This window comes from Falco biarmicus, chromosome 8, assembly GCF_023638135.1.
Source record: "Falco biarmicus isolate bFalBia1 chromosome 8, bFalBia1.pri, whole genome shotgun sequence".
Taxonomy (NCBI): Eukaryota; Metazoa; Chordata; class Aves; order Falconiformes; family Falconidae; genus Falco; species Falco biarmicus.
The window spans coordinates 49,743,435-49,762,272 of NC_079295.1; the positions used below are offsets into that span (position 1 = coordinate 49,743,435).

The following is an 18,838-nucleotide window of genomic DNA, read 5'->3' on the forward strand; positions in this document are numbered from 1 at the left end:
GGTACTGTCCATCAAGGACAGAACGGGACATGTGGCAGAAGAGAATAGTAATGAAAAGTTTTGCTGCTTCCTATCCCCAGGATAACTGATTTATCATTATTCAGAAAGATTAGGTATTTATTCCCTATTACCTACATAACCATAGCAGTAACATGGAGCTGTGCAGGCATTTTGAAAAAAGTCCTAAATGAGTAGAATACTTCAAGATTGGTCTGACGACAGAAGCAGGTATCAGTTGTTTCATGTAAATGTTGGCAACATAACAAACTAGTCAATAATTTCAATAATCTATTCAAATCTAAATATAGTTCAGCTCACCATTTACTGTAATACTGAACCACTGAAATCAACAACATTATACTTTTATTATAACATAATAATATTCTGGGAAATGTGAAAATTAAATACTCCCTATAGTTCAGTTGACTCATAATAATTATTTCAATTCAATTGTTTGCATGCAAGATCAAGATAAAATGGCAAATGTTTACAATGCATGTGTCACAGATATACTGTTTTAGTTACCACTGTCAGTAAACTAGATAAACCATGACACATTGAATTTTGTTTATCTGCATTTGTGTGCATTTCAAATCAGCTGATACAAGGGGGAAAAAGCACTTTTTTTGCACAGCAGGAAATTGTCTAAATATATTCAATTAGAATCTTTTGATTACATTCTACCCTGAAGAAACTCAAAAGATAGTGGATCTTCAAAAGGAAAGAGAAGCAGAAGGGAACTTTTAACTAAATATACTATTCTATAATGACACTACTTTTTTTTTTTTTTTTCCCTAGCAGTGTTTGCCTGCCTTGCGTTTCAAAATAAAATATTTCTGGTCTTAGCTGGATATTACTGTAGACCACAAATGTTTTCACAGATACAGAGCAATTTATTTGAAGGGAGTCTGCCTGCTAACATGTCATTATCAGAAGTCAGCTTTTTCATGTTTACTTGTGGTTAGTATTCAAAATACCATGTGAAAAATTACTTTTCTGTTTACTTAATAGCTCTTTGCCCTGGGAGGAATGCGATGCATGATACCACATGGTTCCATTAGATCACACCATCTGTTAATCAGCAAAGATACTACATACAAAATAGGGACTCAATGAAGCAAGCAAACTCACGTGCCATCCTGACGAGTGATGGTATAGCCGTACTTTGGATACTTGACAAATGACACATTGACCCCAACTAGAGGAGTTCCATCTGTAGTCACCACTTGGCCTCTTATGAGAGACACAAGACTGAAAAAGAAAGATAATTAAAGGTATAAAAGTTAGTTACAAAGCAAAGTTACGTTGTTTATAAACCGAGTAGTGGAACACTTATGCCTCATGTACTCTAAATCCAATTTACTCCAAAGCTTGCTTGATTACTGAAGATACCACAATATTGCCCAGATCCCTCTATATACTTAAATCAAGAAACTGCTTATCTATGCAGTGAGGTCTGTGTATACAGACTGGGTGGTAGCGCTTTCCTTGTCTAATGAGGCTTTGTCTGTCTAATGAGGCTTTGCAGAGCAGAACGCTCTCTCGCATTCAGCCAAGCCAGAACTGTGACCCTGAAGTCCTACTGAAATCACGATTGGGCACTTCTCAAAACCCTCCCTGGGTACAATAGCGTGTCTGTGGATGTCTAATACACTTCAAAAACAGGGTGTAATGCCATACCCCTTTTTTACACAGCCGATTTTCCAAATTAAGGTTCATGTTCCTTCATCTCGGAGTGGCTGATGTTTGTATGCTGCATTTGGTCCTGATTCATAACCCTTGCTTTTTCACTTAGTCAACAGGAGAAAGGATTTGGTTTTAAGGCCAGCTTTGCGCACAGGCAAAAGAAAAAGTTCTCTTAGCCAACAGGTTAGCTTAACCTAAGGGAGATGAAGATGGATTATTCCTGTAAGAGGCACTGCCTCTTCTCTTTCTCTCCGGAGAGCGCTTTGCTGCTGCGAAGTGCACAGTGGGTAGAAGTTGCCGCTGCCTGCCTGGCTGCCTTCTCAGCCTCCAGAGCACTGCAAGTAGCAACCCCACTTCTCCCTGTTCTTCCTCCCTCTGGCATGGCCAGTCTGTTCCTGCCCTTCTCCTCTCCTCTCCCGGCTGGGGAGGAGCCTCCATCCCCTGGCTCCTTTCCCCTCCCTCTTCCCTGTACCCGGAGAGAAGCAGCTTGGTGAGCGGGGAAAGCTGCATGGTAAAAGGGAAATGGAAAAGGAGAAGCTCCTTGTATATGGCTTTCATTTCTGCATTGGAAACACGAAAAACCTCCCTGGGAAACAGGGAGACAGTTAAATCCTGCTGCAACCCATATCTCAGGGATAGCAACATTTCATTTTGCCGTGGTCCTAGGTGAAAAGATTTCTGCTTCAGCAGTATGTGCTTCCAGCATGAGCCACCAACTCTCATAGGCAGCTACAGAGAGCACCAGAAAATGAAAAGCCCTGTTTCTGAACTGACTTGGTGCTGGTAGGACTGGAGCCGTGCCTGAACCTCAGCAGCTCCAGGCACACCAACCGCCACAGCATCCCGGCACCACAGGCTGCTGGACGCAGTCGGAGCTGTAGGACAAGGGGATTAACCTGAGCTGGTTTTTGCTGAAAACTGACAAAATGCAGTTGAATACTGGGATGGCTAGAACGCCTGCATCAGCCCTAAATCAGAGAACATCTGTTTTCATTAGGAGTAGCAGGGGTTGTTTTCAGGTCTTTTCTACTAACTCTGAAATGTTCAAGGTGCTATGATGTAAATTTCCAACTGCATTATACTGGCTATTTAACAACTACTTCTTCATATTTTTATTCTGAACAAGGTGTAATATTTTCTTCAATGTTACATAAAAAACCTAATTAATCAAAATGACCCATCTCTGTTCCTTTTCTTTTAGAGCTTTTAACCATTTCTTGACCTTTCTGGTCAAATTTTAATTTGCACAATCAACATTTTGTAACCGAATATGGAATGTAATAGAAATCGATACCTGTTGAGAAAATCTACTGGGGAATACATTGGACCAAGATAATTGTCTTGGCATTATTCATTTAGCTTTAATTATTTTATGTTACAAACACACAGAAGTAGTCGTAGGAAGATAGTCACTCAAGCCTCTACAGGGGAACAGTAGCAGACTTAGAAAGAAATCATCATATGGCAGAAGAGAACTAATAATGTCCATGACAATTTTTTTCTACTTTCAGTCTTAATATTTCAGGAAATACTTGAACAAGAACATTTAGCTAATAATCTTCCCTTTTATTTCTAAAATGCCAGAATACAGAACAAGATGGATATTAAAACTTTATCGCTAAAATTTGGATTTATAAGAAGTAATGCATTGACTAATAGTCACACACTGGGCAATCTTTTTTTTTTTTGGTAATCTTTTAAAACTGTAACTGACAAATTAAGCGGATACATTAAGTCCTTTTTTATTAATCACAGAAGTTAAATGTGTAAAAACATGTAGCTTTTCCTGAAAACTTAATTTTATCTTGTTTCTGCACAGAAACAATCAGTGTGTTCTCAATAATTTTGCAATCAGTACATTTTGTTATTTACTGCTTTAGCAGGGTAGGAAACAATATTTTTTTACTTATACTAGTACTGGGAAAAAAAATCATAACCACTATTTTGTCCCACTTTTTTCACCTCTTTCAATGGAATGAGAGTTTGAGCTAAGAAAAGAAAGAAGCCATTATCTCTCATGGTAGCCACTTCTTGAGACTACAGCAGCTTCAGTACACGTGAAACTTGGAATCTAACCCTGTGGTATTTTTTAAAAGTCAAAAACCTTAGTTGTAAAACTTTCAATTTGACTTTATACATTAGATTTGCCTAAAATTGGTATAAAAAATAACAGTTGAGCTGTAGAATTCCCAAAAGCACCTTCACAACTTAGAGGCTAAGGCCAATTTTAAAATGTCATTAATATGCCATTTGCAAAGATATGTTAAAATACGTGACATACTTCAGATGAATAAAACAGAACTAAGACTTCTGCCACCAGGAACCCTAGAAAATATAATTTTTTAAAAAAATATCTATAATTTCCAATGAGATTTTTTCAAAGGAGTTTGGGGATAGAAATGCCCAGCTCCCACTTTTTCTAAAGCTCTAATTCTTTGACTGTTTTGAAGGCTCCAACTCATATCTATACATAAACAGCTTGATTATTTTAAATATATTTGCTAATATTTCTTGGATGGTGCACAAATATCTGCATATCACTCTATCTGTCTTGAAATTTGGAATGATAATCACCTGCTTTTGTAAAACACTTCAAGATCTAGGAATAAAGTGTTGGATCACGTTAATAACACAACTAAACGTTATCAGATGATAGTGGAATAGAGATACAGGGGGTACACTCATTTTCATTCTGAGTGCCTTAATGAGGCAACGGCTCAAGCACTGGTTTGCATACACTGTGTAAGAGGAAACTGCCTGCTGCTCGTCACTCAAGGAAATTCTGCTGACGGTAACATATACAGAGCAGCATGTACCAACCAGTTTGCGGACTGTATGCTTTTTATGCTGTAGCCCGTATTCCTTTTTGAACAGATTATTCAGCCTCATGAATTAGTAAGGTTATCTCTTGTCTTGTTTTCCTTTTCATGCAACGTTGCAGAAAATTGCAAGAATTCCCCCATTTTATTTTTACAGAGCTTCAATTTTAACTCTGGCAATATGAACATAATTGACATATCATCAATTTCTCAGCATCTTTCCACAGAGACAAATTTAAATAATATATATAAATAAGAACACCACTCTTCTTGTAAGCATACAAAGGCATCAAATATCAATTAACGATGTGCTAGCTTTTAGAGTCATTATAAATATATAATAAATAGTAATAGGAAGAACATAGGAAAAGAAAACCAAGAAGAAAATGGAAACTTCGTCAGATGTATTGATGATGCAAGTAAACCAGCAAGTAAAACAGTTTCATATAAGGAATAAACCCCTCCTAAGTTAGCGTATCTTTAGAATAATTTGAAATGGTATTCCATTATTAAACTTGTGTTAACAACACTAAAAAAAATGCAATCCCTTTCTAACTGGAAACTACTTTGCATTTTCCCTGCATTTCTAGACTGCAGCCTTCATAAAATATAGACCTTGGAAGCTCCTACTCTGTGGAAGGAACCTTCTAGGTGTTGCCAATATTTTAAAATGCTAATAAAACTCTGTTATAAAATAAAGGTCACATCATAAAACACAACAGAGTGCTGTCAGTGGGAATGTTGCCTAAAATGCAAACACATGAAGCACCTGAAAGCAGCATCTCATGTTAAAACATGAATAGAATGTCTGGTAGAAATTCTCCCATAGAATGCAACCGCACAGGTACAGTGTCATATTTATAGCTGCTACCTGCTGTTGAAGGGATTTTCTCCCGGGATGATGTGAGTGCTGTCCTTCCCCACTAAGAGCTTGATTCGATCATAGAATGACTTCACAGTTGGTGAACCAGAATGGCTCTGTTGTATGATGTCAAGAGGATCACGTGAGCCCCGGCACAGCAGGCTGTTTTGACAAGTAGACTGGAGGCAGCAGTCTGGGTCTAGGCAGTCAACCAAGCCGTCTGAAAGGTAAGAATCATCAAGGTTCAGCCAGCTGCACTCTGCTATCAAGCAATAATACCTAATGGACATCTAAAGGCACTAGGAAAAAAATATTAATGCTTACTCTTTGTAACATCCCAATGTCATAAAACTGGTAGTTGAACCAATAATGCTGTGAGGATGAGTTTTTCTCAAGTACATTGGTGGTTAAACACCATTATTGGTTCAATTAATTTAAACCAGTATTAGATGAGAATCAATCCCAAATAAATCTGTTAAGGCTTGAAATTAGAAAGCAGGAATAGTGGAAGGAGTACAGGATTATTTCTTTAAGGATTTTTTTTTTTTTTTAATCTTGTGAGTTGCTTTTAAATCTTTCCAGCTGTTTTACGAAGTTTTTACATTTCCTTGCTGGGCTATAAGAGTCTTGAGAATTATACTGTTTAATTTCATTTCTTCCATTTGGGGAGATGGGGTGACAGAATAAGTTCTTTTTACCTAAGTAAAATAAAAATTATATTGTACCCATTTTGGCAATACATAGGGAAGTGCTCCTGGAACTCCCATCTTCCATAGATATCTGAATCAGAATTTGTTCACATGGTTGGATAAGGAAGGATCACTCACAAAACTGGTGGATTCAGTCATCATACTACATATTAAGTTGTCCATCAAGAATATTTATTAAGAAGTATTTTAAAGAAAAATTGGAATTTAAACACCAGAAATTAATATGGAATCATCAACGGGGAGATCGATCTGTATACTTAGATAAATTACAACTGACTATTTTTAGCACATACAGTAACAACTTCTAGCATCATCCTTTCCTTTGGTATCATAATTTAACTGAAATATGTTCTCTCAATGGACTTTACTGTAATTTAGAAATTAATAACCATTGACTTGAAAATATTATCATCTCTAACCATTTAGAAACATTTGTTCATTTACTCTGGCAAGAGCCATGCATTCAATCTGCAATCTACTCAGGTCTGTAAACTTTCAGAGACTCCCCAAGGCATCTTAACGTGATTTTCGATTACAAATATGGCCGGGGCACACACTGAGTATCATACACAAGACACAACGTTCCAGCAGGTTAGTTGACGAAAGTACCTTAAAGTAAGATCATGATGCATGTATTTTCAAGATTTTCAAATGCACAACAAACCAGCATTACCCTACACAGTGATACCTGGAAAAACAACAACAACAGAAACCCCAAACCTATAAAAATCTTTCTTATTTTACAATTAGCCTTATATGCCCAATGGATTGAGCGTGTGGCTGAAATGGCTGCTGCTGATTTAAAAACAAAATTGCTGAGGTGTGCTGACAATGTTTCATTCAGCCCTCTAAGGAAATTTAAGTCAGACAAACTACCTCGTTGCAAGAGCTATATGTTGCTTGAAGGTCAGGTGCCTATTCACATTAAGAGCTTCATTCGTCTTGAAATCCTTTCCAACGTGGCAGTAGGAATTTTCTTTTTTGCTACAGCCCATTTTCCACCCACTTTATATAATCATTGTAAGGACATCATTAGCTTCAGATTATAACTCAAGGCAGATTTCCTATTAAGCTCTGAGAACTTTTTCTCAGCATCTTGTGTTCTTTCTGTGTGACACCTCTACAACTATGAACTTAAAGCTGCCACTGTTCAGTCTGCTCAGTTCTTTTACTCAGACGACCACCAGTCAAGAGAATTCTATCAACACGTTAGAAATAACAGAAGCAAAACACAGGATATAAATTACTCCCTTTGACAAATTTGCATTTACCTGTTCAAGCTGCATTGTATTTTTGCCATACCTGTTATTAGCGGTGAGCATACGTTATGTCTGTAATGACCTCATCATGCAGCAGATTATGGGATGCTGTGACCAAACACTTCTGACGACACCATGAACTTTCAATTGGCATATCAATCTCTCAGCGTCCTGTCAGTCATGCGAATCACATCTTTATGCTCACAAGCCCCCTTGGATATAGTCTGACATCGCAATCTTCAGTAAATTACCCTGTCACTGCCAATCTCACCGTTATCTCACAAACAATCAAGCAGGCAATCAAACTGCTCTGAATTGCCAGTTCAGGACCTGAGAGGCTAGAAACATCTCCATTCAATACCAGGGAGAAACCTGTGTATGATTCCTTTCAGGTAGGAAGGCTTTCATGCAGCTGTGCGAATTCAGACATGCACAGTTTCAGATGCTTACAGGAATATTTAGAAAAGACAGGCATATACCGCAACATAAATATACACGATTTACTTGTTTGGAACATTATTACTTATAATATATGCCTATATTCCCCCATACTAATTTATTCCCAGATGGCAGGATTTGGGAGTTAGGATATTTTTACCTTATGCCAACTTAGACACTGCTATACTATTTGCGTTCATAGTTGCTTTGCTGCTATTATTCATTTTGTTGCTCTGAAATCTCTGACTATGTATGAAAAACTATTTATGTTTGCTTAATTTGCTATCTGGAAATATTATTGCAGAATGGCTGAGATAGGCAGGGACCTCTGGAGGTCATCTGGTCCGACCCCTCTGCTCAAGCCAGGCTACCAAAAGCCAACTGAGCAAGACCATGCCAAGACAGCTTTTGAACATCTCCAAGGATGGAGACTCCACAACCTCTCTGAGCAATGTGCTCCAGTGCTCAGTCACCCCCATGATAAAAAAGTGTTTCCCAGCATACGTTTGTGCCTGGGGTTGTTCCTCCCCAGGTGCAGGACATTGCACTTCAGTAGGTTACTATCAGCCCATTTTTCCAGCCATATCAGAGCATTACGTATGAAGTAAATTGCTACAGAATTATTTAGTTGTATTAGACTTAGTTGATTAAAAAAAGGGCTAGAAAAAAAAATGTACCTTCTGTAAGAGAAAACTCTGCCATAAGCATGAATTTTAATTAGAATTTAGTATTTTTTTTTTTAATATATATTTCAGAGCTTGTCGTCTTCCAGATTTCCTCAGGTACACTGAATTATTTATACAGTTAATTCAATGACAAATACCTCGCCATTAGCCTCACCAAGACATTGCTGATTTTCACAGTGTACACATCAGAGTTTTGAATGGCCAGTCGGCAGCCCTCTGAAACTCTGTAAGCTAAACGAACGAGACTCTAGAGGGAATTAAGATGGTGTTGAACGTCCTCCAACAATTTGGGACCAAAAGAAGACCCAACTTGGCCTTAACTGAGAAGAAAGAAATCGGAAATTTTGATCTGATTTAAACTGGCAGCATAGAATTAGCTCTCCATTGCTGTTCGTGCTTCTTCCAAATTCCCTAATCTTTTCAGAAACAAAGCAAGTGACATGGTATTCCTCTTGAAGACTTCACTTCTGCTAATGGATACACACATTTCTTGACTTTCCGTGAACTGTTCCACAAGCTTTCTGGCTGACTTAACCGCACAGCAAAAAGAAAATTTTAAAGTATTACATGTAGAATAGAATAATCTGCTTGTGCATGCCATATTTTAAGATGGCCTTATTGTCTTTCTCTTGATCATCATTACAAGGCCTAAAAAGCTATCAGTAGAAACAGTGATTTATTTCAGTGCCAATGTACTTAGAACCCCTCATCATCAGTTTTCCCTCACCACTGAACGTACTTCTCATCACACGCAGGTGACGGATTCTAGAGCTGTGCTACACCTTTCTTTGGAAAGTTGATGATGGAGCTATTGTTTGTTTGTTCAGCTTTTTTTTAACTCCTACAAGTAAATTTTCTTTAGCTTCCACTCTTCATCAAACACTTGCAGGTTGTCCTTCAGGTCCAATTCATGATGCACGTTACAATGAGTCAACTTTGACCTGACATCCAGCTGCTTGAGAAAACCCTTTCTGTACCCAGCAGGGGAAAATCTTGTTGCCAAAACAAAACTTCTGAGCACATGCTCAGTAGAGGGCATCCTTACACTTCACTAGCTTCAGGAGCTGATGACTTTCAGAGCATAATTCCTGGAAATTTTTCTTTTTCCAATAAACATTTCAGACTGATGATTAAAATGGAGGCGGGGAGGAGGGGGAACAGCAGCTACTATGAACCCTGAGGGCAAAAGGGCCTTTGATCACTCTGAGGGCAAATTAGTTAATTTATCATGATCCGATTTTAATTATGTGTAGTATTAATATACCCAAGGTGAAAGAATTAGAGATGCTCTATCAGATTATCAAAAGAGTAGGCTGCCTTTCTGCCAACACAGAAATATTTTAATTGAGCTCTAAAACTGCATGCAGAAATGTTTCCACAGACAGGCTATTCCACAGCCCAGTGTATCTTCCTGCCAGGAAGTTTTATCTAATATATAACCCAAATTCTAACTTTTGTAGTTTGATCTAATTACTGTTAGCTATTTTGGCATACATCATTCAAAATAATTCCTCCAAAGTTCCTGCTGCTAACAAGAAAGGAAATGCTTCTAATCCTGTTCCAGCCCTGTTCCTCAATTAGCCAAACTGGAAAGCCTCTCCGTAACCTGTCAGGATCTCCATTATACCACTGGCTCATATAACAAACTGTGAGCACAACAGAGTATTTTCAGAACCATAATCCTAAACCAAAGCTGCCTTTCAAGGGAAACCTGGATTGTAAATCCCAAGTTGTGGTAAAGCAGAAGAAAACTGGCTTCCTTTTAAGCTGGGTGTGCCTCTGAATGCCCCCACCCCCCCCCCCCCCCCCAACCCCAAACCCTGATGAGTACCCTGGAATATGACATCGGCAGAGCAAGAATCCCACATCCCTTGCCCACTCAGGGTCCCTGTGCTGCGCAGAGCCCTGGCAGCTGGGAAAACCCAACTCCAGCTGGCATCACCTACTGCAGGTGTAGCTCCAGCTGTGCGCTGAGCGCTTGGTGCTCCTTCTGAACTTGAGAATACTGGTGGGTTTTGGATGCTCCAACCTCAAACCACACATAGCTTAGAGCAGACTTGACCTAGAGGGCTCCAAGATGAAAATAACCTCAAAAAAATAATTGTTTGTTGGGTTCCAGTGTACACATAGATACCTACACAGCAACCAATGGCTTTTTAAATCATAAAAATTTGCAGTCACTGAATTCTTGCCTTCGCTTCTCCATGGGTTATAAGAGCATGTGATTGTAGTAACATATCCCATGAGGGACAGTGTAAGGATAAGCTGGCTAATGTGTGTAAAGGCGATTAGAGGCTGACGTGAAGTTTTAACAAAATCACATACAAGCATACTCATTAGCTCTTGTCAAACTTACATAATGTCTAGTTTTGATACAGGTTTTATACTTGAGCTTACATGAGTCACTCTGGCCCCCATCCACAATAGATTTCAACTACTCATTACATTTAATGTTCTAAAACTGACTATTGTACAGGCTCTGGGAATGTATTTTTCTGTGCCATGAGTATTCTGGGTATTTATATTGAGAACTTCATAAAGTCTTTTGTCTGTGCTGAATTAGAGACCCCTGCTGAGGCTTGTTGAGGCAAGCTAAATTACATGATTTGCCTTTGTGCTGTGAAATACTTGTATTATCTTAAATGTCACGAGCCTGATGCAGTATCAAGTCACAGGATTTGTAATTTTCTAAAAGCATTTTTTTTCTAAATGTTTATTGCAGGGAGACACTTCTCTTTTCTTTCTATTTTCTTTCTGTCTAATTTCAGAGATGAGTTTTCTAAGACAACTCAAATAAACAGCCTTTCAATCAGTCAAGTGCACTGTCCTGACAGTGAACTTCTCTAGAAATGTATTTTTCTTGTGAATTGAAGAGAAGTCATACTGAAGCAGATAGCTAGCTTTCTCTCATTCATTATCTTCAATGTATTGTGCCAAAGAGAATTACCGCCAACTGTACTTCTTGGTGGGGTTACAGCTATATAGTAACAAACTGAAGGGCAAATTTTGCCTTCTGAGATATGCACAACTCTCTTTTGAAAGCCAAGTGGAAATAAATTAAAATGTATTTTAAAAAGAATGTCCCACTTTGCATAACAAGGAATTCCTCCTTCAATTCACCTTAGTATTCTATACTGCTATGGGTTGCTTCTTTTCCTTCCCCACCCAATTTTAGTCTAGATGATTACATTTAGAGAAGAAATGTGATCTGTGAAGTGATATTAGCAGTGGTTGCTTTTAATTTTTTTTTTACCTGCCTCCTCCTATCCTTTCCATCCTGATCAAATCCAAAACAAAGCAGTTCAGCAAAATTTTGGCTATTTCCTGCTTTTCTTTCTCTGAAATTACATAATTCGTCTTGTCAATAAAAATTATAAACATGAGGAGAGTAAATTTGAATGGATGCAAAAGGTGGGCTTAGAGAGGAAGAAGGAAAAGAAAAGCCTAGAAAGAACAACATCAGTGGGCAGTATGGACTTCTCCCAGGGCTGCTGCTGCAAAGGCCAGAGTCTGTACTTGGACACCTCTCCCAAATTATCCCACTGAGTTCAGGACAAAGGGCCCTCAAACATGAGCTCCTGGTATCAACTGCATCTAACATTCAGTGAAACTATTCTGTAGAAAGGAAATACGATTTTTGCTATGCATTACATGGTCCATTTTACTTGAAGGCACTGTAAGGTCTAAGGTGAAATGTAGTTAAACATACACAATTTATGAAGACTGTTCCGAGATACTAAAAATATATTCCAATTTAGGAACAAGCAAATTATTACAAAATAATTTTTGTAAAAAGATGGGTATAAATAGCCACTGTAGGGTTTTCCTTATGCAATATGTCCAAAAAAATACAAACTAAAAAAGTAAGGTACCTTGTCTTATTCCTCAAAATATCATCTATGATCCTTTAATTTCCTAAAATAAATCCACGGTGAATTAAATGGGTTATACATGTCTATTGGGGGGATTATACATTGTAATCACAATTATGGGTCTTAAAATAAAGCTATTTCTAATCCCTCCAAAAGATGCTTAATAACTATTAGATTACTGAGGGACTGATTAAGGAAAGGGATTAGATTTAGAAGTGGCCACAGTGAGTAAATTAGGCAATTCAAACATGTTTTGGAAAACAGAAGCATTTTACAATTTTAAAAGATCTTAGAAGTGAGTCAATGACAAAAGCCCCTTACCTTTCAGTTAGATTTCCTCCTTAAAGATAAGTAAATAAACAGATAAATAAGAGACTCAAGTTTTTTCAGCAAAGTAGCCTATGCACCAGAGCAACCCTAAACAGGTTTGTAACAAAGACCCAGTTAAGCCCATATCTAGATTTGACACGTGATGGTAAGGACAAATACAGGTGAATTTCCCAGTGCTACCTCGAATCATGCACAGTTCTACTTAACAGCCCTAAGAGGAGAAAACAGCTTTGGACCCTTCTTTCTGCTCTGGAATCCCATTTTATTTATGTGAGTAATACACACTGACATCTCATTTAAAATGAAGATTTGTAAGTCTCAACAAGACAGGGGCACATCTGCCTCTTCTAGGAATAAACCAACTAAAAGGCATTAATCTAAAATGGAAAGAAAATATTAAGTATAATATTCCTTTTTTCTCTTTTTGAACTATGGTACAGAGTTCGCATAGTGGCAGATAATAAGACAAAACAGGACAAATGGGAATCCCTTCGGAGTCAGTGGCAATGCTCTTCTTGACATCCATGAAATGAAGATTTGGCCCAAGGCCTTTGAATCTGATTGTGAGATACAATTATAATAAGAATGGCTGAACAGCAGAAGAGCTCCAAAATATGTTAAATCTGTTGCTGCATGGGGAAGAAGGGAAGACAGAAAATGACAGTTCTGTTTCAGTGACATGCTGAAGCAACTGCATTTTAACAACGTGAATAGATGGACAGGAAGGAAGGAGGTTCAGCTGTTCAGGCAAGGACCTCATTTAGGCAAAAAAATGGTATTTTTAGCTACTCTAATGCCTTTTGAAAGACAGCTTGCATCATCATTACTAGTCCAGAACTACTTGCTTATGTTAACAGAACAATGTTCGTGATGGGGCAGCAAATGAGTTCAACATTCTGCTGCAAATAAACATGGCTGAGTTTCAAATGAAAAGAATGACTGGGAGGAGAGGCGATTTCTTTAACTTTTAATAATCTTGCACTTTATGTGAAATATGGAGTTCTGGTAACTAGCTGAATCTTTGATTCCCATATTACAGTTTTCAGCTTTGCCTACGGAGAAATCTTAATTTTACCTGTTTCTTTATATACACAGTCACAATATGATCTCCGTGCCGGGAAGGTGATGGAGCAGGTCACCCTGAGGGCCATCACACGGCACGTGCAGGACACCCAGGGGATCAGGCCCTGCCTGACAGCCCCGATCTCCTGCTACGAGCAGCTGCCCGGCCTGGTGGGTGAGGGAGAGGCTGTGGCTGGTGTGTCCTGGGCCTTAGTGAAGCCTCTGACACCGTCTCCCACAGCCTCTCCTGCAGCCACCGGCTGCTCATGGCTGCCCGGGGGGCTCTGCGCTGGGGTCAAAGCTGGCTGGGCGGCCGGGCCGGAGAGCGGTGGGGAATGGAGTCACATCCCGCTGGCCCCTCAAACCCTGGCTTCGGGTTTGGGCCCCTCACGGCCAGAGGGACATGGAGGGGCTGGAGCGTGTCCAGAGCCGGGCACGGGGCTGGGGAAGGGGCTGGGGCACAAGTGCTGGGAGGGGCGGCGGGGGGAACTGGGGGGGTTAGTCTGGAGAAGGCTCCGGGGGGACCTTATCGCTCCCCACAGCTGCCTGGCAGGGGCTGTAGGCAGGGGGGGTCGGTCTCTTCTCCAGGTAACAAGTGACAGGACAAGAGGAAACGGCCTCAAGTTGCACCAGGGGAGGTTTAGGTTGGAGATTAGGAAAAATTTCTTCACGGAAAGGGTGTTCAAGCATTGGAACAGGCTGCCAGGGAGGTGGTTGAGTCACCATCCCTGGGGGTATTTAAAAGAAGTGTAGACATGTCACTCAGGGCAGGGTTTAGTGGTGGCCTTGGCAGTGACAGGTTAACGGTTGGACTCTAGGATCTCAAAGGTCTTTTCACACCTAAATGATTCTACAATTACATAAAGGGCAGCCTGAAGAACAGAGCATGCATCCCTCCCTTCCTCTGCCTTCCTGCACACTCCCGTGGTCTCCCTGTTAGCATTAATAAACAGCTAGGTCACAGGACGTGTTCCTGGCCAGGCGTGCAGTGAACCAGACACGTAAAGAATAGTACAGCTTAAGGCAAAGGCAGAACTGCACTCTAAGAGACTAAGTATTAAGTGACATTATATTCAGTTTTGAGTTTTGTTGTAGCTCTATTGACCGACAGTTTGACAAACTGATGGGAATGACAATGATTGTCTTTCCAGCGCATATTGGAAAGGATCCCATGCCATCTGAAAGTAACCTGAAACTCAAAATACCATCAAGCAAACTGAAACAGCCAAAATCACCAAGACATGCCAGAGACCGAAGAGTGCTGCAGCGCCACATGGCCTGTGGCTAATTCTCAGCCTGTGCCACCTGCACCCTGTACAAAGCACAGCCTGGCTGAATTGAATCAAAGTGTTCGGTTTTTCAGGTATACCTTGCAAGCGTGTGGAGAAAGGGCTAGGTGAACAGGTGTTGAACACCTAAGCTGCCTTATAGAAAAACTCTACAGAAATGTAATATGGATGAGACTACTAAAGAGTAGTAACGATTGTTGGATTAAAGTACTGAGCTAAAGGTCGTAAAACAAAGAGATTAATTTCTATCTTTATCATAAAATCCCTATGTGAAAATGTGCAGGTCAAGTGGACTTTTCAGGTTCTTTGGGACCTTGGAACAGGCATAGATTTTCAAACTACCTATATGCTCACAAGAAGCAATGAGCAGTAACCCCTTTGGCCTCTGGAAAAAAACTTACTTCCACCTGCAAGTGTTGAGAACACCTGAAGAGTTCTCCTCTTAATCTTTCTAGCCTTCAGCTAGACCAAACAGTTTTCTTTCAGGCGCAACTATGGTAAATCAGAAACCACGCACCTTAAAATTATGTCTGTTGTGTGGCATATTTATTCTATGTATTCTTTGACTCCAATGAACTATTTGTCTTCCATGAATGTTGTGATTTTAAATTGGGATGAACAGCTGAATGGTCTCACTGGTCATTTTTCCCCTGTTTGCCCGTCTGTTTTACAAGTGCAAAATATTGTCTTGGGTAGGTAAACAAGCACCTTATTCCAGTATTTCTAATAATGTTTTCCAAACTTATTCCTTGTTTTGTGGAAAACCTGATGATACATCCATTTTCAGTTTTTCATTTATTATCTTCAGAGCCTGTAAAATTGGCACACCTAAGCAGTTCACCTTTTAGTTTCTTACACTGCATATTAACAGAAGTTTAGTGGGTTTTGTTGTACAATTAAATGCCAACTAATGTAATTTGGTAGTCAGATTCTGCTCTTCACAATTCAGTAAAGCTATAAAGCAAGTTCCAGTCTTCTGAAACTGAATTGGCTCCAGCACATTTAAAATATTTCCGTAAGCACTGATCACATGTGAAACCAAGGAACCAACAGAAGATTTACAGATTAAAACTAGTGGATGCTATTCAGACATAGTTAATATCACATAATCAAAACCAAATATACCTGTTCCTCAGTTTGGGACTTCTCAACAATTTCTATACCCTGAAATCTTACACAAAATTAAAGCACTCATCCTAATCAAAATTTTACCCTAGAAGCAGCTGTTCAAATAAGCCAGATGTTTTTTTGCAGTTTTAGAAAAAAGCGTAAAACATTTCTTAATCAGCAAAGAGATGTGCTCTTTAGATTAATTATTGGCCAAAGAAAAGTTAAGGAGTCTCAAGGAAGAAAGATGTGCCTGATGTTTGATTTTTAATGAAGAGCAGAAGCTCATGAAAAAGAATCTACATGACTTACTAAAGACATTGTAGTGAAAGGAATAAGAAAGCTATTTCAAATGAAGAAGATAGTTTAGGCAATCTTGTTTAGATGCTACAACTTCTCAGAACTGCTTTCAGCCCAGTATAGCCTAATACACCATGGAAGGCTCTATGAAACAAGATAAACTAAAGCCATCTTTGAAGGTAAACACAGAACACAAATTCTATATTTAATAGGGATATGTCTGATAAAGGAGAAGGAAAATTGAAGATGGATGTCAGAGTCTTCCCACAGATGACTACTCAGCATCCCTCCATCAGCCTGTCCAAGTGGGGCATGTGAACTGTGCAACGTGACAGCAAGCTACAACCATTCCCACAGGTTGTGCACATGAAAGTGTGACCCGGGCCTCTAACAGTGAGCAGAAAAAGTATTGCTAAATATCCTGCTCCATCAGCTGCTATGCTTGTGCACATGGGTACAGTAAGTTGTTTTGCAATTCACATGTGCCAAGAGCCCATAGGAAGAAGTTCTGGTCTACTGGGCCATGCTCCCCACCGTGGGCTTCAGTGGGATGCAGGGTGGGACTGAGCCTGCCCGTCCGCTCCTGACGCAGGCATTGTGGGTCACCACATCTCTCCACAAGGCCACAGCTTGCTCAGTCTCATTTGTTTCAGAAGAAATGTAACACCACCACTTGACAACAATGACAAAGTCCTCCTGAAGGAAAATGACTCACGAAGAAAGCGTGTATAACCCGCCGTTCTTTAGGGACTGGGAACTGAAAGACTTTTGCTCACCTCCCTCATTATCCTTGTTATCAGCACAGGCGGTTTCCATGGCAACGTTGCATCCAGGCCCCCTCCAGCCGGTCTGGCAGACACACTGCCAGCTGTTCTGACCCAGCGTGCATCTCCCATTGCCATTGCACAAATCAGGGCAGCCATCTGGTTGAAGAAATGGAGAAGGTAAGTACAAGACACACTCATTCACAGCGCCACTCAGACTTCTGACAATATTACTGTGCAGACAAAAAGGCTCATTCCTGCTGGTGGAACAAACGCTCTCCTGGCCCAGAGCCACAGCCCTGGCATGGAGAAGGAGAGTAAAGGAAGGGCATGCCTCAGGGAAGTGGATTTACCTCAAGCCAAAAGGCAGGAGGAGTCCTACCGTCAGCCATAACACATTTTAAGAACCCTGTAAAGGTTCAGACCTTGACCTGCTAGAAATTAGTGTCTGCTGACAGAAGATCACAGCCTTGTATTTCCCCCATTTCATATATGTATATACATATACACATATATGATGGACAATGTCCTCTTCAAAAAGCATGTCAATGTTCAGAGTGCCTTTTATATTGTGCACGGCATAATTCTTCAGAATTTCTCTAAACAAAGTTTAAACAAGTAAGTTTTGACAATATTTTCCTCCTTTAACAGTAATTTTGGTCTTTTAAAATACTTATTTAACACTAACTTTACTTATGATGTAACATTTCATGCTTTCTGAAAGACACGTTAGAAGAGATACCCCACTAAAGATGCATATTTCGAATTGACTATGGAAATGAAGCAACATTGTATAGTAAGAGCTGAATAAGAAACAAAACCACTAATTAGCCAAGGGGCTTACATTTCTAGCAAAATGTCCAAGGTAACAGAATACCTTGACTACTTTTTCCTGAAACTAAATGAGTCTCAGGAGGCACTACTGTACCTTACTGAATATTCATTATTGAAAAAGGTAAGAAAACCAAATTCCAGCCTTGGTATATACAATCAAATCCATCAACACCCAATTCACACAAGCATGTGTATTTGCCCGTGGAGGCAACAGAAGATTTGAGAGTCCTGCAGCAGACCTCTCATAGCACCTCCTCATTAGCCTGAGCAGGAGGAGAAGGCTGTGTTGCCATACTGACAGTAGATGTTGGATCCCAATCATTCACAAGCTCTCTCATTTGGGTTGGAAATACAGTCTAATCGTGCCATCCCTACAACCACCAGAGGACAGAACAATTAATCTCATTGCTGTCAGTTTTGGGCAGAAAATTTAATCTCTAAACAGCTCACAAAGCTTCATGCTCTCTCATTATCCCCTCCACCAGCAGTGATGGGTGGTCACTGTCAGCATCAAGATCTGCAGGGACCTGCTGCAGCCCTCTCAGATCTCATCGCCTGGCTGGGTTAGTCCTTTGCATTTGCCACCGTGACCCCAGGCTGTGACTATTAATTAAGTACTCCACTCCCTTCCCCAGGCATTTTAAGAGCACCAAGGAACTAACAGGCACCCTACCAGAGTGTGGATACTCTTTTCACCAGCTGTGAGGAAGGCAGCAGTGGGAAATATCCTGAAAGCAAATAAATATGTTTTCTTTGGCTGAGCAGCACCACTTCAGATGTGTAGCACTGGAGAAGGACTAAGATGACAGTGTGTCAGCTT

The 18,838-nt window shown here is 39.9% G+C and overlaps 1 protein-coding gene across 5 annotated transcripts in view; it reads right to left on the bottom strand.

Moving 5' to 3' along the window:
* The window catches only part of TENM2 (teneurin transmembrane protein 2), a 698,288-nt gene that overhangs the window by 37,876 nt on the left and 641,574 nt on the right, over window positions 1–18,838 (bottom strand). For all 5 annotated transcript variants that reach the window (XM_056349860.1, XM_056349859.1, XM_056349858.1 and 2 more), the window contains exons 16-18: window positions 17,197–17,343; window positions 5,377–5,587; window positions 1,132–1,251 (exon numbers count right to left, since the gene is read on the bottom strand). In XM_056349860.1, the coding sequence (XP_056205835.1) occupies window positions 1,132–1,251; window positions 5,377–5,587; window positions 17,197–17,343 (478 nt within the window). The remainder of the gene's footprint in view (window positions 1–1,131; window positions 1,252–5,376; window positions 5,588–17,196; window positions 17,344–18,838) is intronic.